Source organism: Podarcis cretensis (genome assembly GCF_951804945.1).
Source record: "Podarcis cretensis genome assembly, chromosome: 2".
Taxonomy (NCBI): Eukaryota; Metazoa; Chordata; class Lepidosauria; order Squamata; family Lacertidae; genus Podarcis; species Podarcis cretensis.
Window position 1 is genome coordinate 114,622,536 of NC_137171.1, and position 24,069 is coordinate 114,646,604.

Sequence of the window (24,069 nt, forward strand, 5' to 3'; positions counted from 1 at the left end):
TCAGGTGGCCAGCATGACTAAGCCACTTCTGGCGAACCAGAGCAGTGCACGGAAATGCCGTTTACCTTCCTGATGGAGCGGTACCTATTTATCTACTTGCACTTTGACGTGCTTTCGAACTGCTAGGTTGGCAGGAGCAGGGACCGAGCAACGGGAGCTCACCCCATCACTGGGATTCGAACCACCGACCTTCTGATCAGCAAGTCCTAGGCTCTGTGGTTTAACCCACAGCGCCTGCTGAAGCACAAATCAAGAAAGGCGCAGTCTCAATAAACCGGACGCCTGAAACTGCCGCCTTTTCATTTCCAAGGACTGCAAGACTGACCTTTGCCCCAACGCTGCCTGCTCATCCACTTAAGTTCTAGGATCAGAAGGAAGTCCGATATAAAAGTTTATTTATTGTATTTATTTCTTAAGAGTACTCATAAACTGCCAGCTCGTAAATCTATTAATGGCAGCGTCCAATAAAAAATGAAAACGTCGTTCAGTTATAAGATCATAAAACGCAGGACAAAGGAACAACACAGAACCAAACGACTCCTCTAAAACAACCAGGTGGCAAAACAAAAATGTTTTCAGCAAGGTATCAGAATTGTAGGTGCCCGTTTCTATTTAATAAACAATTTGTTAATCCTCTTTGAAAGACGTCCAGGTTTGTGGCCGTGGTTATGTCCTGTGGAAACTTGTTCCATAGTTTAATTATGGAAGCACTTCCGGTTCCTTTGTCCGGAATCATTCAGCTTTGTTGGACGTCCACAATGTCTTGTTTCACCAGAACCAAAAAAAAATTGCAAGTGTGCTTCACGGCAATTCTACCGGTTAAAACTAGCTGATTTGGTAAAATCAGTTAAAACTTTAAATTCGACATAGCTGCTGATTAAAGCGTGAGGCATCAGGACAGTGTGTCCTTGTTGGCGTGCTGCCTTTGTTCCAGGAATTGGCCTCGATGACGTAAGTTAAGATTGTTGAAAAGAGCTCAGGAAACAGTTAACGCTTAACTACCCTGCCATACCTCCTGTTACCTGTTCTGTAGGCAAAGTTACACATTTATCTGCTTCAAGGGATAGTGAGGAGTACCAGCCTGCTATACGGAGGCCCTGTAATTGACATCATCAGTAAAATAACACCAGGAGCTATGTCATGCTGGTTTGATCCTGGCAATGTAGCTTAGATGGCTTTTGTAAAGGGATCAGGCTCGATAAATGTATCTATCGGTCTTTCTGTGGCCATACACCACGAGGTTCCATGGTCAGAGGCAGTTTATCACAGAACGGATTGATTGCTCGGTTTTATTATACAGTGGTACCTTGGTTGTGGGTTAAACCACAGAGCCTAGGACTTGCCGATCAGAACGTCAGTGGTTTGAATCCCCGTGACGGGGTGAGCTCCCGTTGCTCGGTCCCTGCTCCTGCCAACCTAGCAGTTCGAAAGCACATCAGAGTGCAAGTAGATAAATAGGTACCGCTCTGGCGGGAAGGTGAACGGCGTTTCCGTGTGCTGCTCTGGTTCGCCAGAAGCGGCTTAGTCATGCTGGCCACATGACCCGGAACCAGACCTCTGGAACGGATTGTGGTTGTAAACCAAGGTACTACTGTACGTTCCGATGGATAAACGGGAGGCCCAGGTTTCAAGTTATGGATGCCGGGGTTGAACGACAGGAAGTGGCCAGCTTGTGAACTTCCAGGGGTATCTGGCTGGCTGTTTACATCCAGTTTTGGGGTGCTCCTTCTCACAAGAAATAAAATTTTAAAATTTGACGGAGACGATAGGTTTAAAGGTGCATCAATTAATTTATTAATTCGTCGCGAAACTTCCCGGCTTTCCTCTTTCCGGTTGATCCCACTTAGAAAACAAACCAATGTATATTAACCGTGTGCTTCTTCATCAGTCTGCTTTCGTCATCATCAGTCTTCCTCTCTCCAACCCACCCCATCCCCACCCCTCGCCTTCGCAACCTCCACCCACCCAGAAATTCAATAGCAGCATCTGAAATCAGGAGTGTTTCTGAGGTAGAACGGCAGCCCCAAGGTCACTGTGGGGAAAGGAATGGCTTGGGCCTGCAGTGCCCACTAGGAAGGCTTGTAGAGTGTATTTTTCTGCCAAATGCCCTTTGAATCGCTGCCCCGAGCCCTCCCACCCAACGTTGCTGATTTCTCCCCACGAATTCCCTTCTATCCTAACCCAGCAGTCGCAGAGCTTCAAGTGTGACTACAAGGCACAAGGGGAGAGGGGACGGCCGAGGGCCCGAAAGTGCGGTCAGAGCTCCCCGTTGATGCTGATCTTGACCACGGAGACGCTCTCGGTGTACTTGAAGCGCCCCTTCTCATAGATGATGAAGAGGCTGTGAGCATCTTCCGGGCCAGCCCCGTCCAGGGACGTCATCGAGGAGTAACCGCTGGCGCCGCTCCAGATCTGCAGGGGCTCCTTCCACCACGAAGAACCGTTGGTGAAGCTCCAACGTAGCGTCATGTTCACCCCTAGGCCAGAGGGGAGAAAGAGAAAGTAAGGTCGTGTTCACCTGACGAAAAGGTTCCTCATCAACCAGGCCTCGGGCTGATTTTGTATACCTGAAGGAGCGTCTCCACCCCCATTGTTTAACCCGGACACTGAGGTCCAGCTCTGAGGGCCTTCAGGCAGTTCCCTCACTGTGAGAAGTGAGGTTACAGGGAACCAGGCAGAAAACAAGTATCTGACTTTTAGAAGACATCTGAAGGCAGCCCTGTTTAGGGAAGTTTTTAATGTTTTTAATATTCTGTTGGAAGCTGCCCGGAGTGGCTGGGGAAACCCAGCCAGATGGGCAGGGTATAAATAATAAGTTGTTGTTGTTGTTGTTGTTATTGTTGTTATTGTTATTGTTGTTGTTGTTGTTATTATTATTATTATTATTATTATTATTATTAGTATTATTATTATTTTGCTTATTTATCCATTATGTTTATACGACACTCTTCATCTAGAGATCACAGGGCAGTTCACAACATAAAAATACAAAAGGAAGAAACAAAATATATAATCAACAAAAGCAAAGCAAGCTAGTAAACACCCCCTCACACGACAGGACCTCAACCTCTTATTCCCATGAGGCGGGAGGCTTGAGCTCTCCAAGCAAGGGTGTCCCAAATTTGGGTTTGCGGCTGTTTTTTGGACTACAGTTCCCATCATTCCTGATAGCTAGGGATGATGGGAGCTGTAGTCCAACAACAGCCGGAGACCCAAGTTTGGGAAACCCTGCTCCAAGCTATTTGGGAGAAGACACAAAGCTATTTTGTTTAACCACAATCACAGCCAATACTAAGGCATAAAATGTATAAACAATACAAGAATGTATTGGCCATGCTACAGTAAGATTTCCTCATTCCTGTCCTTACCTTCATTATGTTCCTCCTTGTACAGTGGTGCCTCGCAAGACAAAATTAATCTGTTCCGTGAGGCTCTTCGTATAGCGGTTTTTTTTGTCTTGCGAAGCAAGCCCATTGACAGCTTAGCGGATTAGCGCTATTAGCGGTTTAGTGGCTTTTAGCAGATCAGCTGATAAGCGGCTTAGGAAAAGGGGGAAAAAAGGGGGGGGAAACCCGCAGGAACTCGCAAGACATTTTCATCTTGCGAAGCAAGCCCATAGGGAAATTCGTTTTGCGAAGCGCCTCCAAAACGGAAAACCCTTTCGTCTAGCGGGTTTTCCGTCTTGTGAGGCGTTTGTCTTGCGGGGCACCACTGTATTAGATTTCAAGTGCCTTGGAGTCAGGCACCTAACTCTTTATGAAGAACTAAAGGAGTGAAGTAACATGTGCACGCGGATGGCACTGCAATGATAGCAGCTATTCAACTACACAACAACAAGTTAACGGAACACACAAAACATACCATTGTAGTGAAATGGCTTTGGTTTTATCGGGTTCTTAATATTCTGTTGGGAGCTGCCCAGAGTAGCTGGGGCAACCCAGACAGATGGGCAGTATACAAATAATAAAATTATTTTTATTATTGGAAATCCAATGAATATAATAAAAATAATCAAAAATGAAAATAATAATTTGATTTCTAAAAAAAAATGCATGGCAAAAATCAAGTGACCTTTTAAATGTGTTCCAGGAATGGGGGGGGGGGGATTAGTGGTTTTGTTTTTGTTATGTATTTTGTGTTTTTTATACAGTGGTACCTCGGGTTACAGACACTTCAGGTTGTTACAGACTCCGCTAACCCAGAAATAGTACCTCAGGTTAAGAACTTTACCTCAGGATGAAAACAGAAATCGTGAGGCGGCAGTGGGAGGCCCCATTAGCTGAAGTGGTACCTCAGGTTAAGAACAGATTCAGGTTAAGAACGGACCTTAACCCGAGGTACCACTGTATTGTGATTTTATGTTGTGAACCGCTCCAAGATCTACAGATGAAGGGCAGTATACAAATTTAAGAAATAACAATAATAAAAGGGCTGCGGTGAAGTTTCTTTTCTTGGCTCTTGTCAAATCTTGCGTTCTTTCAGCCAAGAGCATTCTTCAATTTAGAAGTGCAGCGGTTATAAAGTAAAGGTAAAGGTAAAGGCTGGTTAAGTCCAGTCAAAGGTGACTATGAGGTTGTGGTGCTCATCTCCACCTTCAGGTTGAGGGAGCCGGCGTTTGTCCACAGACAGCTTTCCGGGTCATGTGGCCAGCAGAACTAAACAGCTTTTGGCACAACAGGACACCGTGACGGAAACCAGAAACGCCGTTTACCTTCCTGCCTCACCTGTACCTATTTATCTACTTGCACTGGCGTGCTTTCGAACTGCTAGGTTGGCAGGAGCTGGGGCAGAGCAACGGGAGCTCACCCCGTAACAGGGATTCAAACCGCCGACCTTCTGATCGGCAAGCCTAAGAGGCTCAACCTGGGAGGACTAGTTGCACCATCAGCTTTGTAGCAGAGGCTGGAAACAGTTGTCCCAGCCCACGAACTGAGCCTGCCGTGTTGTCTGCCAGAAGCCACCCCTCTTCCAGCCACATGGAGCCCATTCTCTCCCTGTGACACACAGATTCCCCCTCACTCACGCCGCGTTTCATGGGCCGGGTTGCTGAAGAAGACGAGGCCGGATTTGACAAGGGCTCCGGCGGCCACTGCAGGGTCCACCAAGGTGTCGTCAAACGTCACATTCTCCAGAGGGAGGGTGTCGCAGGCGTCATAGCTGCGAACCACAATGCGGCAACTGCAGTGGTAAAAGTTCTGGTTCCTGGCGTTGATCACCACGGAGCCGTCAGGAAGCTCGTAGGGCTGCAAGGAGGTAATTTGGGGAGGGAAGGTGAGAGGAGGGCAGATTTTGAAGGGAATCAGAACGTTTCCTAGCTCTGTTCTGAGGGCTCCACTCCACGTGCTCCACTCCCCTATTATTTATTTATTTATTTATTAATATCCCGCCCATCTGGCTGGGTTTCCCCAGCCACTCTGGGAAGCTTCCAACAAAATATTAAAATACAGTAGTCCATCAAACATTAAAAGCTTCCCTAAACAGGGCTGTCTTCAGATGTCTTCTAAGAGTCTGGTAGTTGTTGTTCTCTTTGACATCTGGTGGGAGGGTGTTCCACAGGGCGGGTGCCACTACCAAGAAGGTCCTCTGCCTGGTTCTCTGTAACTTGGCCTCTCGCAATGAGGGAACCGCCAGTATGCCCTTGGTGCTGGACCTCAGTGTCCGGGCAGAACGATGGGGGTGGAGACGCTCCTTCAGATATACTGGACCGAGGCCATTTAGGGCTTTAAAGATCAACACCAATTGTGCTCAGAAACATACTGGGAGCCAATGCAGGTCTTTCAAGACCGGTGTTATGTGGTCTCGGCGGCCGCTCCCAGTCACCAGTCTAGCTGCCGCTTTCTGGATTAGTTGTAGTTTCCGGGTCACCTTCAAAGGTAGCCCCACGTAGAGCACATTGCAGTAATAATTGATTACTTTATTTATACACCATTTTACATACCACCCTTTATCCAAAGATCTCCAGGGAAGGTTCTTAGGAACGCTTCCTTCGCACTGTTTAACATTATTAAAAACAGATGCTAAAACTGGTTATGCTTAGCTTCGGAAAGAGAACACTGAGAGAAGGTATGTTGCCACACTTTTATTGTGGTTGTGAATCGATTCAAGGCTTTTTCCAGGGGGTCGGGACTAGATGAATCTGGGGGTCCCTTCCAAATCTACAATTCCGCAATTCTGCTTACCACAGCCAGGGCTTCCAAACGACACAGTGACGAAACTCGCAGCTTGTTTCGTCCCTGCCGCTTGCAGGATTGTAGCAAACCCTCAAGCTCAGGATCACACCCACCTGGCATTCATCGGGATTGAAGTCGCTGCGCTGCTTCATCTTTCCATAAGGGATCCCATGCAAGGGCTGCCGCCCGTATCGCCAGTTTAAGCCGTGGTCGTCACTGAGGAGGCACGAGATCCCGTCCTGCAAAAGTGTCCCGTGGCCACAAACGATCAATCGCCCCTTCTTGGGCTCATAACGTTTCTGAAAGGCAGAGGTGACCGAGTGGGAATTAGGTCTATTCCCTGCAATTATTCTTGCATGCGCACGGCACTGCTTCAGTTCTCTGGATGAGGTTTCTATAGCCTTGTTTCCTGGCTACTAGCGGTAGCGCTGAGTGGAAGCAGCAACACGTAGCCACAAACTGACCCAACCCCCGCCACCCTCCAGGCTCTTAAGAGTTTAGCAAGCCTTGACATGGGTTGTTGCGCATATCTCCAGTAGCAATGAGGTCTTAGGAACTTGCCCTTTTGTTAAACAAAAGTTGAGATTCTCCAGAAGCTGAACATTTAGTATTTATTTACAGTGGTGCCCCGCAAGACGAATGCCTCACAAGACGAAAAACCCGCTAGATGAAAGGGTTTTCCGTTTTTCGAGGCACTTCGCAAGATGAATTTCTCTATGGGCTTGCTTTGCAAGACGAAAACGTCTTGCGAGTCTTGCGATTTTTTTCGCTCCCCCCCCTTTTTCTAAGCCGCTAATCCGCTAATAGCGCTAATCCGCTAAGCCGCTAATAGGGTTGCTTCGCAAGATGAAAAAACCGCAAGACGAAGAGACTCGCGGAACGGATTCTTTGCGTCTTGCGAGGCACCACTGTATTTAATTAATTTAAATTGTCTCTGTGCCACTGTGTATTTTTTTTTTTTAAAAAAAAGGGAAAATCTCAACGTGGTTTACAACCTAAATTAAACTGTTGGATAAAGCACACTCCATACCTGTGGAATCATGGAAGACACAAAACCATGGTTATTAAATTAACAAAGACATCCGGTGGGAACTAAAGACGCTCTGCCCGTGGCTGACGGTAATTGTTTGAACCCTTCCAATGGATATGGGGGAGGGGAAGGAAAAATTGTATGGGAAATTTAAAAATTGGAAGGAGATAATGTAATGTATGTAAAAGTCCCAAAATAAAAATTAACAAAAAATTAACTAACTACTGTCTTTCTTTCTCTTTCTTTCTTTCTTTCTTTCTTTCTTTCTTTCTCCTTCTCTCTCCCTCCCTCCTCCCTCCCTCCCTCCCTCCCTCCCTCAAAACACCACCCATAAAACTGTCATTCATATTATTATAATAACTACGATTTATTTATTTGCTGGGGTTTCCCCAGCCGCTCTGTACAGCTTACAGCAAAATATAAAAACATCTGAAGAAGTGTATCTGTGCATTTGGAGAAGTGTGCATGCACACGAAGGCTTATACCCAGAACGAGCTTAGTTGGTCTCTAAGGTGCTACTGGATTTTTTTTTTTAATTTTTAAAATAAAAACACAGTGAGACATCAAACCTTAAAAACTTCCCTAGATGCCTTCTAAAAGTCAGATAGATGTTTATTTCATTGACATCTGAAGGGAGGGCGTTCCACAGGGCGGGGGCCACTACCGAGAAGGCCCTCTGCCTGGTTCCCTGAAATTTCACTTTTCACAGAGAGGGAACCGCCAGAAGGCCCTCAGAGTTGGACCTCAGTGTCTGGGGGTGGAGATGCTTCTTCAGGTATACTGGACCGAGGCCGTTTAGGGCTTTAAAGGCCGCTTACCTGAATGCCATAGCCTGGTCCCGGGGCAAACATGGTTGTGCCAATGTCCTCAGAGAGGTTCCGGGGGATGCTCCATGTGATGCCGTCGTCGCGGCTGCGAATGATCATGGTGCTGGCCGTGGGGCATTGGTTGTAGTGAGCGCAGAGCGTATAAACCAGGAACACCATGTCCTTTTCAGAGTCCACCACAACCGCTCCCAGGTTGAGGCCATCTTTCAGGGAACCGTCGTCAACTATGAAGGAAGTCGGCGTCCAGGTAGCGCCTGGAAGAGACAGGCCGGCATTATTATGAGAAACGCGCCTGAGGCGCCGCACAAAACTCTGGCACGTGTGAGGCGTGAGCCTGCCTTCGCTAACTTCGCGCCTTCCAGAAGTTTCCGTGCAGGCTGGGTGCCGGTAGGTGTCGTTGTAGTCCAAAGCCCCTGAGCGGCGCCAGGTTGGCAGACACTGGTATAAGCTTTCACGGCAGATCTAGAAATTAGCCAAGCACATTTTGTGACTGGTGTGGGCCCAATTGTGACCACGTGGAGATCTCTGATTTCTCCATCCGCCTTGGCCCCCCGGCTTTCTTAAGCAGCTAAGCAGAAGGGCTTATTTGTGGCATTTATATCCCAAATGTTTCTCCAAGGAGTACATGGTTCACCCGCCCTCCACTAATCCCTACAACGGACCTTAAAGTGAGGTGGGTTAAGAGGCTGTGACTGAGGACCTGGGAGATCAGGGTTCGAATCCCCGCTTGGCTATGAAGCTCCCTGGGTGACCTTGAGCCAGTCGCTGCCTCTTAACCTACCTCACAGGGTCGTTGTAGGGACCAAGACGGTTTGAGCATATAATAATAATAATAATAGTAATAGTAATAATAATAATAATTTATTATTTATACCCCGCCCATCTGGCTGGGTTTCCCCAGCCACTCTGGGCGGCTTCCAACAAAGTATTAAAATACAGTGGTCTGGTAAACATTAAAAGCTTTCCTAAACAGGGCTGTCTTCAGATATCTTCTAAAAGTCTGGTAGTTGTTTTTCTCTTTGACATCTGGTGTGAGGGCGTTCCACAGAGCAGGTGCTACCACCGAGAAGGCCCTCTGCCTGGTTCCCTGTAACTTGGCTTCTCGCAGCGAGGGAACCGCCAGAAGGCTCTCGGCGCTGGACCTCAGTGTCCGGGCAGAACGATGGGGGTGGAGATGCTCCTTCAGATATACTGATCCTGGTCCGACTGCACTGCCTACTCATCAGTTTCCAGGCCCAATTCAAAGTGCTGATTTTGACCTATAAAGCCTTAAACGGTTCAGGACCGCGATACCTCAAGGACCGCCTCTTTCCATATGAACCTACCCGGACCCTGAGATCATCTTCTGAGGCCCTTCTTCATGTGCCTCCTCCTCGAGAGGTCCGTAGGGTGGCAACACGAATACAGGGCCTTCTCAGCAGTGGCTCCCCATCTGTGGAATGCTCCCCCCAGAGAGGTTCACCTGGTGCCTTCATTATACACCTTTATCTGCCAGGCAAAAACATTCTTTTTTAACCTTTGGTTGATTTGATTAACATCCTATGCCCTATTAAAATGTGGTTTTGTTGGGGGGGTTATTGGGGTGTTGTTTTTATTTTTATTATGTATTTTGTGGTTTTATATCTTGATTTTATTCTGTGAACCACCCTGAGACCCCCAGGTATAGGGTGGTATATTAATTCAATTAATAAAATTATACAGTGGACCCTCCGGATATGAACTTAATTCATTCCGGGGGTCCTTATGTACCCTGAAAAGTCTGCAACATGAGGCGCCGCTTCTGCACATGCGCAGCGGGATAGAGGGCTTCTGTGCATGTGCAAAGCGAGCAGAGCGCTTCTGCCCGAACACTGAGGTCCAGCGCCGAGGGCCTTCTGGCGGTTCCCTCGCTGCGAGAAGCCAAGCTACAGGGAACCAGGCAGAGGGCCTTCTCGGTAGTGGCACCCGCCCTATGGAACGCCCTCCCACCAGATGTCAAAGAGAAAAACAACTACCAGACTTTTAGAAGACATCTGAAGGCAGCCCTGTTTAGGGAAGCTTTTAATGTTTAATAGGGTATTGTATTTTAATACTCTGTTGGAAGCCGCCCAGAGTGGCTGGGAAACCCAGCCAGATGGGCGGGGTATAAATAATAAGTTGTTGTTGTTGTAAAGTAACCCGAGGGTCCACTGTAACAACAACAACAACAACAACGATTAACAGAGGAGGGGAGCACCAGTTATGCTGTTTTTGGAGGGGAAAAGTGGGATATAAATGCAGTAAATAAAAAAAAAATTATAAGCAGGTGGCTTCCCTTAAAACACACACACAAAATTAAGGAGCCCACCCCTGAAATTGTGCTCCAGCACTTTCAGCTCCTCAGGGGTCTGTGGACACCCTTTTCTTCCAACCCCCTCCCCACAGGCCTTGCTCCCCTCAAACCTTTGTCCAGCGACCTGCGGAGGGCTATAAACTTAGCCCCGGTGTCGGAGGCAGAGTGCTTCCTGGCTTCGGAGAAGGCTAAGAGGGTGCCGTGTGGCGTCGCCGCGATGAGAGGGACTCTGAAGGTGTTCACCTCCCCAATGACGCTGCCACTCACCCAAAGCAGCTGCTCCATCGTGATCATGGGCTTCACCTGCCGAGACACAAAACGCAGGAGGGATTTTCGAGGGAGAACGGGCTTTTCCAGTGTCCCACGCAGGAACCGACTGTTGTAAACAAAAATTGCCCTTTTCCCTTATGGGGTATCCAAGAGCCCATATAGTGTCCCTACATAGGTTCCCCATTGGTAGGAGAAGATAACAGAGGCCAACCAGAGAATATTGAGAAGCAAAGCAGCTAGTAAGCCTGATCTTCATTGATCTGTTGCAACAGGGTGCTCCCCTCACCTGCAAGAAAGGAGGAGGAACCCAGAAAAATGGCGCGCAAGGCCTTATAAAGACTTTTGAAATTGCCACCCTGTAGATCAAGACCACCCCCAGAAACATCATACATACATACATCACAGAAGGGGTGTAACCTAAGACCACCCCTCAGATACATCAAACCTACATCACAGAAAATGCGGTCTAAAACAGAAATTTGAATGTTGTTTTTCTCCTGTCTGGCAGGTCACTTGATTGGATTGCCTGGGGAGCCTGGCCAGTCTTTTTCAATGATAAATACTTAGTTCCTGGGCCAGGTCACAGGCTCACACCCTATTCATATCTTAAATGTGCCCCTAAGACAGGATTTGTGAGGAAAGAGACAATGGGGAGGTTTCCCACTTTGACCTTGCAGAGAAAACATTTGCTCAGTTTAGGAATCAAAATGGTTCCAGGTTGGTCTTCCTGTGCTGATCTATGTATGTGCTTGGTTGGTACGCTTATGAACATTACCATATATCTAAGACTTCAAAATTCCTATCAAACGACAACACAGCCATTTGCAAAAGCGAGGTTTTGACCCCTATAAGCTTCTCCCAATCAAAGCGAGAATTTGTTTACAGTGGATTAAAAAAATTATTCAAATTTACATTTCTAAAAAAAACCCAGAAATTTTTCTATTAGGAATACTACCAATGGATGGATATATATATATGACCATTGTTTATGTACGCAGTTACGGCAGCCAGAATAATAGTGGCAAGAAACTGGAAAAATGAAATCTTACCAACGATTACAGAGTGGCAAATTCTTATGATAGAATACCTGCAACTAGCAAAATTGTCTGGAAAAATTAGAGGCATGTCAAACCAAAAGGTATTTAGGGAATGGAAAAGATTTAAAGAATACTTGAAAATGTACTGTACGAACAATAAGATTCTTGCAGAAATAGAGTGATTTAAATAGAATTATTTAAAATATAATAGTGGATCACATATCTATATACAAAATAAAATAATTTGAATCTGTGCAAGGAATACAGATAATATAAGTAGTATAATGAGAATTGTTGGAAGTTACATATTTTAATTTGTTATGTAAATGTAATATATTGTATTTGTTTATGCTTGTTTCTCTTTTCTTACTCTATTGTTTTTATTCATTTGTATTGTTTTTTGTATTATATGTTATGTATATTTGTCTATGTAAAAATTAATAAATATTTTCTAAAAAAACAAACAAAAACAAAGCGAGAATGAGGGTGTTATGTACTGAAGTTCTCACCCTGGGCCAGCAGGGGGATACTGTAGATAGTTATGCAAATAAGGGATCAAAAGTGACGTTCAGTGATTGGATAGTTTTAGAAAATTGTTACAGTTACGTTGTACTGGAGCTCTATATAAGCAGGCTGACTGAACCCTTCAGTTCAGTTCTGTTCTGGCCTGTGAATAAACAAGAGCTGTTTGAAGAATTGCTGTGTCGTCTGATATGTTCACCCACAACTTAACAGAGGAGAGTTACAGATAGGTAGCCGTGTTGGTCTGCCATAGTCACTTCTTCAGATACACACATGCACACGATACACACATGCATGCACACGAAAGCTCATACCAAGAACTGACTTAGTTGGTCTTTAAGGTGCTACTGGAAGGAATTTTTTTGTTTTAACAGAGGAGAAATAGCCAAGAAACAATACAACCCTGAAACGGTTCAATGCCTCGCCCCAGGGTGCTAGGATGTGGTGGGAGGCAGGGACATGCCTTAAAACCTTAAAACCAAAGAGCAACTTTTGTCTAAAATGTATAATTTGCTATTAGACTGGGAAACAAAAGACGAGCTTGTTAAGGCCTCAGTGACACACCGGGCAATAGATACAGGACACAGTATAGATTTTAACCTCTGGGGAAAACTCTGGGAAAGTGACTTGAAGTTTATTCTTTGAAGGGGAACTACCTGAAAATGAGTCACAGATGGTATTTAACTCCGAGTAGTCTTTTTAAAAGCAGAGACATCACCTTGCCAACAAAGGTCCGTATAGTTAAAGCTATGGCTTTCCCAGTAGTGATGTATGGAAGTGAGAGCTGGACCATAAAGAAGGCTGATCGCCAAAGAATTGATGCTTTTGAATTATGGTGCTGGAGGAGACTTTTGAGAGTCCCATGGACTGCAAGAAGATCAAACATCTATTCTGAAGGAAATCAGCCCTGAGGGCTCACTGGAAGGACAGATCGTGAAGCTGAGGCTCCAATACCTTGGCCACCTCATGAGAAGAGAAGACTCCCTGGAAAAGACCCTGACGTTGGGAAAGATGGAGGGCACAAGGAGAAGGGGACGGCAGAGGACGAGATGGTTGGACAGTGTTCTCAAAGCTATCAGCATGAGTTTGACCAAACTGCGGGAGGCAGTGGAAGACAGGAGTGCCTGGCGTGCTCTGGTCCATGGGGCCACGAAGAGGCGGACACGACTAAAGGACTAAAGAACAACAACAACAGGATTGTTAAGATGTATAAGACTGAATCAGGTAAGTCCCGGAGATGTAAAGAGGTGGAGGGAAGGTTATCTCATATGTGGTGGACTTGTAAAAGTATTGGGAAATGATCCAAAATGAATTGAAAAAATTGTTTAAAAGTACTTTCCCCCCAAAACCAGAGTCCTTTCTGTTGGGGATAATTCAGATTGAAATTCCCAGGTGTCAAAAAAGGTTATTTATGTATGCCACTACAGCGGCCCGTGTTTCGTTAGCCCCAAAATGGAAAACGAGCGAGGTCCCAACCAAAGAATGGCAACTTAAGCTGACAGAATATCACAACTCGCAGATTTAACATATAGAATAAGAGAACAGGAAGAACATATGTTTAAAGAAGATTGGAAAATGTTTATTGAATATATGAGAAATAATTGTGTACAGCTGAAAACGCTGGCAGCGTTAAGATAAATTCAACAACGTGAACAAGTTTTGATGGATGCAATGACGGAAAACCGATTGGTAGAGATTTTGTAAAATATGCAGGGATTTATGGTATGCAAAATGAACCATGGGAAGAGAAGAAGGGAAGTCATTGATATCTTAAGGATGGAAAATAAGTATTTTAAATTGGAAAACAGAAAATTTAATAAAAATTATATATATGAAAAAATAAAAAAGCAAATGCCTTTAAACTTGTCTCCCAACCGTAACGGTTGCGTTATATGTCCACTGCCGAGGCATGCCTGTGAATACATATTGGTATTACTATTTCAGTGTGTATACCATCCTTCCTCTGCAGTTTTTGGGCACTTCACAACATAAAATTGGCTTGAGGTGGCTAGAGCACGGTGCTGATAATGTCAGTGTTGCAGGTTCAATCTCTGTATGGACCAGCTGCATATTCCTGCATAGCAGGGGGCTGGACTAGATGATGCTCAGGGTCCCTTTGAACTCTGCGATTCTACGATCATAAACCAAGCATGGGGCGGGACAGCACTAACGGCCTAGGACCCTCATACCTACGGGACGGCCTCTCCTGATATGCCCTGCAGAGGACTTTAAGGTCCATAAATAGCAACACCCTAGAAGTCCCGGGCCCTAAGGATGTCAGATCAGCCTCAACTAGAGCCAGGGCCTTTTCAACACTGGCTCCGGCCTGGTGGAACGCTCTGCCTCATGAGACCAGGGCCCTGCAGGATCTGATTTCTTTCTGCAGGGTCTGTAAGACAGAGTTGTTCCGCCTGGCCTTTGGCTGAGAGCCAATTTGATTCCCTCCCCCTCTTTCTTTTTTCTTTTCTCCTTCTGTGATGGAACTCCTATTTGGGGACTTCCCTGGCTTTTTTCTGGCCCACGTACGACCAGTCTGGATAGTTGGCGTTGGTGAAGATTTGACATTTTCATCCCCAAAAAGTTTTTGATTTGAGTTTCTACTGAAATGAGGCTGCATTTTAATGTTGTACAGTGGTACCTCGGGTGAAGAACTTAATTCGTTCTGGAGGTCTGTTCTTAACCTGAAACTGTTCTTAACCTGAAGCACCACTTTAGCTAATGGGGTCTCCCGCTGCCGCCGGAGCATGATTTCCGTTCTCATCCTGAAGCAAAGTTCTTAACCCGAGGTACTATTTCTGGGTTAGCAGAATCTGTAACCTGAAGTGTATGTAACCCAAGGTACCACTGTATTTTAATCTAGTTTTTAAGTTGTATGTTAACCAATTGTTTTTATACCTGGTGTTAGCTGCCCTGAGGAGGGGCATTTTGTTTTTAAGTTGTTTTTAAGTTGTAATCATTCAACTTGTTTTTATTATTGCTTGTAAGCCGCTCTGAGCCCGGTCTCAGCTGGGGAGGGCGGGGTATAAATAAAATTTATTAAAACGTCAACGCACATTTTAAAATGTAGAGCAAAGCACCTCTTGCTTTAATAATAATAATAATAATAATAATTTTTATTTATGCCCTCCCCAGCCAAGGCCGGGCTCAGAGCGGCTTACAAGCAATAATAAAAACAAGTTGAATGATTACAACTTAAAAACAAAATTAAAATGCAACATTGAAAGATTTAGCCGAGGGTACAGTGTGCTAACACATGTGAAGCTTTCCACGCCTTCTTACACATCCTGTGCCATTTCCCTGCTATTTTCCATCCCACAATTGCTGTTTTCTGCCAGGCATGTGATCAGAGGTGCTGATGAGTCATCGGCAATGAAGCTAGGAGGCAAGCGCTCTGCGTCCTTGATTGTCACGCTTCAAGTGAGCCCACATCTCTCTCTCTGTGTGCGTCCTTTGACTAAATCGGCCTCTTCCCTGCCTGAACCTGGAATGTGTCAAGTTCAATGTCAGGGGAGAGAGTTCTTGATAAGCCTGTTCCCCCAACATGCTTTTCAAGGGAGGAGCAGAGAGTGAGGGCATTCATCTGTTTCAAGACACAATGGAGTGTGCCTCCGGGGGTGAAGTCAAACCACTGCATTCCCAGGACCAAAGGGACCTCCCTGGGCACAAGTATGGAGGACTTGGGCTGCCCAGACGACAAGGCTCCTCTTTCGACCTCGCTGATGTGGTCCAAAGGAAAGCAGAGCAAGACGTTTGGCTGCAGGAGTTGCTGGAAGGAGGCGTACAAGGTGCCATTCAACTGTCTTAGGGACTCCCCTCTGGATTTGTGTAAGGTTTACTCCTTAAGTCTTTTCTTCTCCCAAAGATCTCCCACAAGGCAGTGGAGGTTTTGTTGTTGTTTAGTCGTGTCCGACTCTTCGTGACCCCCTGGACCAGAGCACGCCAGGCACTCCTGTCTTCCACTGCCTCCCGCAGTTTGGTCAAACTCATGCTGGTAGCTTTGAGAACACTGTCCAGCCATCTCGTCCTCTGTCGTCCCCTTCTCCTTGTGCCCTCCATCTTTCCCAACATCAGGGTCTTTTCCAGGGAGTCTTCTCTTCTCATGAGGTGGCCAAAGTATTGGAGCCTCAGCTTCAGGATCTGTCCTTCCAGTGAGCACTCAGGGCTGATTTCCTTCAGAATGGAGAGGTTTGATCTTCTTGCAGTCCATGGGACTCTCAAGGGTCTCCTCCAGTACCATAATTCAAAAGCATCAATTCTTTGGCGATCAGTCTTCTTTATGGTCCAGCTCTCACTTCCATACATCACTACTGGGAAAACCATAGCTTTAACTATACGGACCTTTGTTGGCAAGGTGAAGGCAGTGATCCATGAAGGGGAGTGGAGGTTTAGGGTGAAATAAAAAATTTAAAGATAAATATTCATAACTGCATATATGAACCACATGTCTGAAACCCCACAGAAAAAGTCCTGAAACCATTTTGTCCCTCCCAAATTGACCTCAAATATTTCTCTGTAAGGCCGAAGGAAAATGGAAAAGCCTCCCTATTGTCTCCTCCTTCACAAATCCGGTCTTAAGGGTATGTGTATGAATAGGGTGTATGAATAGGGTGTATGAATAGGGTGAGCCTGTGACCTGGCTCAGGAACTAAGTATTTGTCATGACAAAAGACTGGCCAGGCTCCCCAGGGTATCCAATCTAGTGACCATTAACAGGTAACCTGCCAGACAGGAGATAAACAAGGCACTCAGATTTCTGTTGTAGACAGCCCTTTCTGCGATGTATGCATGATGTTTCTGGGGGTGGTCTTGGACTCCAGGGCGGGCAATTTAAAATGTCTATATAAGGGTGGGCACACCTTTGTTCTGGGTCCTCCTCCGCTCTCCTGCGTGTGAGGGGAGCACCCTGTTGCAACAGCTTTAATAAAGATCAGGCTTACGAGCTGCTTTGCTTCTCAGTATTCTCTGCTTGGCCTCTGTTCTTTCCTCCGACTGATGGAGAACCTGCAAAGGACTCTATAAGGGCTCTTCGGTTCCCCATAAGGGAATAAGGGCAGATTTTTGTTTATTACAAGGGCCAGAGTTCTCTTTCCCAGGCTGATGAGCCCCCTCTGCCCTTCGCCTCCCTCTGCAGCACGTGCAGAACTGCCTTCTTGACCAAAGGACCTTTGAACCTTGAAAATATTGTCATTTTGCAGTCCTGCCCTCTGAGCTCCCTTCTGGGAAATCTGAAAGGGCAGCATGAGGTGGGAGGAGCTGTAGCTTCCGGGTAGTGAGGTCTCGGGTTCAATCCAGACTCAGACTCCCTGCCTGAAACCCTGGAGAGCTGCTGCCAGTCCGAGTAGGAAATACTGAGTTACATGGAACAACGGTCTGACTCTCTGTATAAGACAGCTCCAGATATTTCCATGAGACGTCCAGCCAACGCTCAGCTCGTGTGCATTCTGCGGTTGCTGATATGAGCAAGTTAAACCCGTGATTTTCCTGTTCGGAATCAGTGGGGCTGCAAAATGCTTTACTGTGGCTGGATCCTGACCAAGTTTTTGTACGTTTACAACAAAGGTATTGACCACCCCAGATAAGACAGTAGGGCTTCCATGCTTCGTCGAAGGACAGAATTTGCCTGCCAATACAGTGGTACCTCAGGTTACATACGCTTCAGGTTACAGACTCCGCTAAGCCAGAAATAGTGCTTCAGGTTAAGAACTTTGCTTCAGGATGAGAACAGAAATTGTGCTCCGGCAGCGCGGCGGCAGCAGGAGGCCCCATTAGCTAAAGTGGTGCTTCAGGTTAAGAACAGTTTCAGGTTAAGAACGGACCTCCGGAACGAATTAAGTACTGTATTTTTCGCTCTATAAGATGCAGACCACAAGACACATCTAGTTTTTGAGGAGGAAAACAAGAAAAAAATATTCTGAATCTCAAAAGCCAGAACAGCAAGAGGGATCGCTGTGCAGTGAAAGCAGCAATCCCTCTTGCTGTTCTGGCTTCTGGGATAGCTGCGCAGCCTGCATTCGCTCCATAAGATGCACAGACATTTCCCCTTACTTTTTAGGAGGGAAAAAGTGAGTCTTATAGAGCAAAAAATACGGTACTTAACCTGAGGTACCACTGTATGGTTGTTGTTTCTTAAAGTTATTCATCCCCATTCCCACGCCTATTGCCTTATGATAGCACACACAACTCCAATTTTTTAAGCCACATTAAATCTAACTGGCATAAACAAGTTATTCCTCAATGCTTTGCGCCTTGGCTGAATAGCTTTCTTTGACAGAAGCCTGATAAGGCAAGCAGCACATAAGAGTGATTTGATTTCACAGCCCAGATTCTTGTCTGTGATCACGATCTGCTGGGCTGCCAAGCTAGGCACGCGGTTAACCGTTCTCATGCAAGTCACTGGAACTTAGTTGTGCATTATGCTAATTAATTAATTAACTAAATTCATATGCAGCCCCTTCATCTGTGGATCGCAGGGCAGTTTATGGTATAAAGGGTAAAGGGACCCCTGACCATTAGGTCCAGTCATGGCCGACTCTGGGGTTGCAGCGCTCATCTCGCTTTACTGGCCGAGGGAGCCGGCGTACAGCTTCCGGGTCATGTGGAAACGCTGTTTACCTTCCCGCCAGAGCGGTACCTATTTATCTACTTGCACTTTGACGTGCTTTTGAACTGCTAGGTTGGCAGGAGCAGGGACCGAGCAACGGGAGCTCACCCCGTCTCGGGGATTCGAACCACCAACCTTCTGATTGGCAAGTCCTAGGCTCAGTGTTTTAGACCAAAGCGCCACCCGCGTCCCTTTTGGTTTATGGTATAAAAACTGGGGAAAAACCCCTGCATAATAACAAACAAAACACTATCCCACCCCACTCCTTAAGGTATTGCGAAATATCCTGTCCCCATTTCCATTTGTGAAAACTTGCAGAGTGTTAGCATCATCGTCTTTTATGGTAACCGCAATTTGGCTTTTTTCTGAGTGTCAGTGCATAGGTAGCCAAAATGGTGAAACAGGGAATTATCAGCAGGCTTGGTTAAACCACTCCGGACATTGCAGCTCCCAGAGGAGAACAGGGATTCTCCTATCAACTCCCAGCACTTGTAACAAACTACACTTCCCAGAATTCCTTGAGGGAAGCCATGACGGTTTAAAGTGGTATAATACTGGTTTGAGTGTCTAGTACAGACAGGTCCGTTGCGTGTGGAACCCTGAAGAGAAGCACCCCATATACAGCAACATTTTGTTGCAGGCTCATATCCTATTTGTTGCCGAGAAAGCAGGGGAAGAGGAACGACAGAGTCTGCAGCGACGGTGTGTTGTTTGTTTAAGTTTTAATTTTGGAAATCTGCCCACCCCAGTTGCAGTAACTGGGAACATCTACGTGGCACTGTTCTGACATCTGTTTGGCACTTCGGAAGACTGCCAGCGTACCTGGGGAGCAATGCAGCCAAGGTTGGGGTCAGCTCGACGGGAGGCTACCTGAGCTAAAAGAACAAGACGCATGTATACAGAACATAAGATCGCAGCTACTACTATGCCATAAGATTCACTGTCCTATAGTATCACATACAGTGGTACCTCGGGTTAAGTACTTAATTCGTTCCGGAGGTCCTTACTTAACCTGAAACTGTTCTTAACCTGAAGCACCACTTTAGCTAATGGGGCCTCCTGCTGCTGCGCCGCTGGAGCACGATTTCTGTTCTCAACCTGAAGCAAAGTTCTTAACCTGAAGCACTATTTCTGAGTTAGCGGAGTATGTAACCTGAAGCATATGTAACCTGAAGCATATGTAACCTGAGCTACCACTGTATGAGCTTTAACTACTGATGAAGCCCAGGACGGCGAAACAAGGCCAATATTCCGGAAATCCTTGTCTTTAGACTCTGCGAAAGGATTCTGTGGATCTGTGGATTGTTTGGACCTTGTGAACAGACAGGTGGAATAGACACTATTACACAGATGGACCTTAGGCATGAACTGACTAGAGAATGATCTGATCCACTGGGTCTTCCACAGTTCGTTTGTTGAACTTTATGAGTTACTTCTATTGAAATTTGTGATTTGATAAAAGGAATAGGTAAAGGTAAAGGTACCCCTGCCCGTACGGGCCAGTCTTGACAGACTCTGGGGTTGTGCGCCCATCTCACTTAAGAGGCCAGGGGCCAGCGCTGTCCGGAGACACTTCCGGGTCACGTGGCCAGCGTGACATCGCTGCTCTGGCGAGCCAGAGCCGCACACGGAAACGCCATTTACCTTCCCGCTGGTAAGCGGTCCCTATTTATCTACTTGCACCCGAAGGTGCTTTCGAACTGCTAGGTTGGCAGGCGCTGGGACCGAGCAGCGGGAGCGCACCCCGCCGCGGGGATTCGAACCGCCGACCTTTCGATCGGCAAGTCCTAGGTGCTGAGGCTTTAACCCACAGCACCACCTGCGTCCCTAAAAGGAATAGTATACCTTATTTATCTAAGAACACAGCCGGTTACGTCTTGTGTGTTCATCGAGTCACTCTCTCTCAGCCTAGCCTACTTTGCAAGAACGTTGTGTGAGGATAAACTTGGGGGAGGGAAGGCGGGAGAAGAACCATGTATGCTGCTTTGAGTTCCTGGGAGGAAACACGGCTTATAAATGCGGAAACAAAAATAGGCAGCATCTGGCACCATCAAATGTCTTGATTCAGGGGTGGGGAATCTGTGGCCCTTTCGATACTGCTGCACTCAAACTATGACCAGCATGGCCCATGATCAGGAACAACTGGAGGTATAAGTCCAACAATATGGAGCGACACAGAGATGCCATTACAGTCTTGCTTTCACCTTAACTGGCTATATGCAGGGGGAAGAGCTGGATTAGTGGCTGCTATTAATTGGGGGGGGGGGCTGCCACTGTGCTATTTTTATTCTGATTGTCCGAATGTTCTTAATAATCATAGGGTCATTCAGTCCAACCCCCTGCAATCTCAACGCAATAGATCACATTCAAGGATCACCGGGCCGTTTACAATATAAAAACTTGGAAATGCAGAACATAGTAACAAACAAACAAAAAGGCCATAGATTGCTTAATTATCCAAAGGCCTGGTTCTACAGGAATGTTTTCATAATAAAGGCAACCTTGGGAAAAGCCTTCCAAAAGGGGGGAACCACCGCAAAAAAACTAATACACACACAGAGTTTTAATTCTATTAATTTTTTTAAAGTATTGCCGTTTTAAAGTATTGCTTTATGATTTTAGCTATTCTTCTTTTATCTGTAAGTCATCTTGAGTCTTCAGCAGGGAAAAGGCAGGGCATAAATAAATATTTGACAACCACCACCACTACCCAAAAGGTAGAATAAGCATGTGCTTAGGGCATCAGCAAAGCAGGGGCATGCCATATATATATATATATATATATATATATATATGTATGTATAAAATTATTTCTTTTGGAAAGAATTAGACACTTGATATTTCAGAAAAGGCATTGAAGTAGGTCAACATGGCAGGAGGGTGGGAAATCAGATCTTCCTTATACTCCGCATCCCCCCCCCCCCCCCCGTTTCTAGCACTGATTTTATTTTGCTTTTTTACTTCCATATAGGGTGGAGACACACCATAATATATATATTTTTAAAGTGTTTAGGGCCTCCAAAGCTTTCCATCCGGTCCTGAGGCCGGTTGGGTTCAGTGGGTCTGATGGCCCAACGACTTGCCCCAGCTAAGCCTTCCAGTTCTGTGAGGTTATGAGGCTGGGGAGCAGATTGGGGGGAAGACAAGACAAAGACACCCCCCCCGGGACATTTCCAATCGTACCTGATCAGGGGTGGCCACCCCGCGCGTCTCCCAGCAGCAGAGCCCCAGAAACAGCAGCGGCCGTAGGCAGAAACCCGGCCTGGCCCAAGGGTGGGATCTCCTCCGGGGATCACGTCTAGCACCCATTGCTTCGGCCGTCAGGATCCCCTCTTCCGCATCCACCAGGGCCGCTTCCCCTTTAAGCGCGCCGCTGGGACCGAATGTTGGGTTTAAACAGTAGCAACCCGAGGGAACTCCCGGGCCGCCAGCCGCCCTCTGATTGGCTGGCTTTGGAGAATGGAACGCGGAAGGCCGGCTTCAAAGGCAGCACGTGACCATGCAATGACCTTAAATACCGTAGAGATAGGGAGGGAAGCCAGGTTAGAGACGCCCATTCTATTTTTTCAGAAAACAAACATATTTATAAAAAAAAAAATAAAAATAGGGATTCTAGCTCCGCCCACTTGCCGGCTTCTTAAAGGGACAGGACTAAAACGAGAGGAAGCGAGCTCAAGCGAGGCGGTGCTGGAGAGGATCGAGGAACCGAAACGTCCCAAATGCATGTCCTGAGAAATGGTTTGCGGGTGAGGGGAAAGGAAACATATTCATTGCGGGCAGCTATATTAGGTGTGAAGCTCAACATCAAAAAATCGAAGATCGTGCCCACTAGTCCCATCACCTCCTGGCAAATAGAAGGGGAAGAAATGGAGGCAGTGGGAGATTTTACTTTCTTGGGCTCCATGATCACTGCAGATGGTGACAGCAGTCACGAAATTAAAAGACGCCTGCTTCTTGGGAGAAAAGCAATCACAAACCTAGACAGCATCTTAAAAAGCAGAGACAACACCTTGCCAACAAAGGTCCGTATAGTTAAAGCCATGATTTTCCCAGTAGTGATGTATGGAAGTGAGAGCTGGACCATAAAGAAGACTCCCTGGAAAAGACCCTGATGCTGGGAAACATGGAGGGCACAAGGAGAAGGGGACGACAGAGGACGAGATGGTTGGACAGTGTTCTCGAAGCTGAAGTGATAAAGCGGGATATCAAGTCCAAATTCTTCTTCTTCTTCCTATTGACATTTATTTTCTTAGTTTGGTCCCAGTTGTCCCATTTGTTAAGGTCATTTTGAATCCTGATTCCGTATGTATGTACTGTAGATATGCAAAGAGAGACACAATCTATGTTGAAGCAGAAGGGACCAGACTGAACATCTAATCAGAGAGAGTTTTTGGGTCAGTTTCCATGGGTGAAGAGTCTTATTTTAGCTCGGTCACAGGGCATAGGCTTAACAGGGCAGAACACCCCAGATTTAGACTGGCATCTCCACCTACAAGGAGCAGGTCAGTTGTGATGTGGAAGACCTTCCACTGGCGGGCTAGAGAGCCACCAACAGAATCATAGAGTTGGAATCTAGAGGCATCTAGTCCATTGCAGGAGAGAGTGAGTATCTAAATACTGGGCTCAAAAGACAAGTAGTCTGACCAAACAGGAGGCCACTTCCTGCCTGACAGATGTTATTGGGCTCCTCTAGGCAGGAAGGATAGCTGCTTGCACTGTACAAAGCAAATTAATGCCAGTGCACTGGAAGATCTAGGGGATCTCATCTACCCCTTTAAAGGTAAAGGGACCCCTGACCATTAGGTCCCGTCGTGACCGACTCTGGGGTTGCGGCGCTCATCTCGCTTTATTGGCCGAGGGAGCCGGTGGCCAGCATGACTAAGCCGCTTCTGGCGAACCAGAGCAGCACACGGAAACGCCGTTTACCTTCCCGCCGGAGCCGTACCTATTTATCTACTTGCACTTTGATGTGCTTTCAAACTGCTAGGTTGGCAGGAGCAGGGACCGAGCAGCGGGAGCTCACCCCGTCGCGGGGATTCGAACCACCGACCTTCTGATTGGCAAGTCCTAGGCTCTGTGGTTTAACCCACAGCGCCACCTTTAAGTGCATATAAAAGGTAACGGGCTCACTTCCAAATTGAAAACGCATAGAAAAGCTCAAGATACACATTAATCTACCCACACGTAGGTGAGGAATCATATGATTATATGCTGCCTTAGAGTTTTTAATTTGATTTAATTTGATTCAACGCATGTAATTAATTAATATTATTTTCAGTTGCTATCTCTGAGAAACGTAGA

At 46.4% G+C, this 24,069-nt stretch overlaps 1 protein-coding gene across 1 annotated transcript; it reads right to left on the bottom strand.

The window, feature by feature from the left end:
* Positions 1–1,770: 1,770 nt before the first annotated feature.
* NEU1 (neuraminidase 1) lies at positions 1,771–22,208 on the bottom strand. Its single transcript, XM_079963780.1, has 6 exons — positions 21,952–22,208; positions 10,449–10,641; positions 8,019–8,281; positions 6,284–6,469; positions 5,024–5,243; positions 1,771–2,477 (listed from the first exon to the last, which is right to left on the bottom strand). Exons 1-6 carry the CDS (start codon positions 22,075–22,077, stop codon positions 2,257–2,259), a joined length of 1,209 nt encoding a protein of 402 aa, XP_079819906.1. The 5' UTR covers positions 22,078–22,208; the 3' UTR covers positions 1,771–2,256.
* Positions 22,209–24,069: the final 1,861 nt, after the last annotated feature.

What these genes read in the sequence shown, in the direction of transcription:
- NEU1 (XM_079963780.1), bottom strand. Translation starts at nt 22,077, where the DNA reads ATGGGTGCTAGACGTGATCCCCGGAGGAGATCCCACCCTTGGGCCAGG. An exon ending in GGGTGGCCACCCCTGATCAG is followed by an intron (nt 10,642 to 21,951) that starts GTACGATTGGAA and finishes GTGTCTCGGCAG; the next exon opens with GTGAAGCCCATGATCACGAT. An exon ending in TCAATCCCGATGAATGCCAG is followed by an intron (nt 5,244 to 6,283) that starts GTGGGTGTGATC and finishes ACCTCCTTGCAG; the next exon opens with CCCTACGAGCTTCCTGACGG.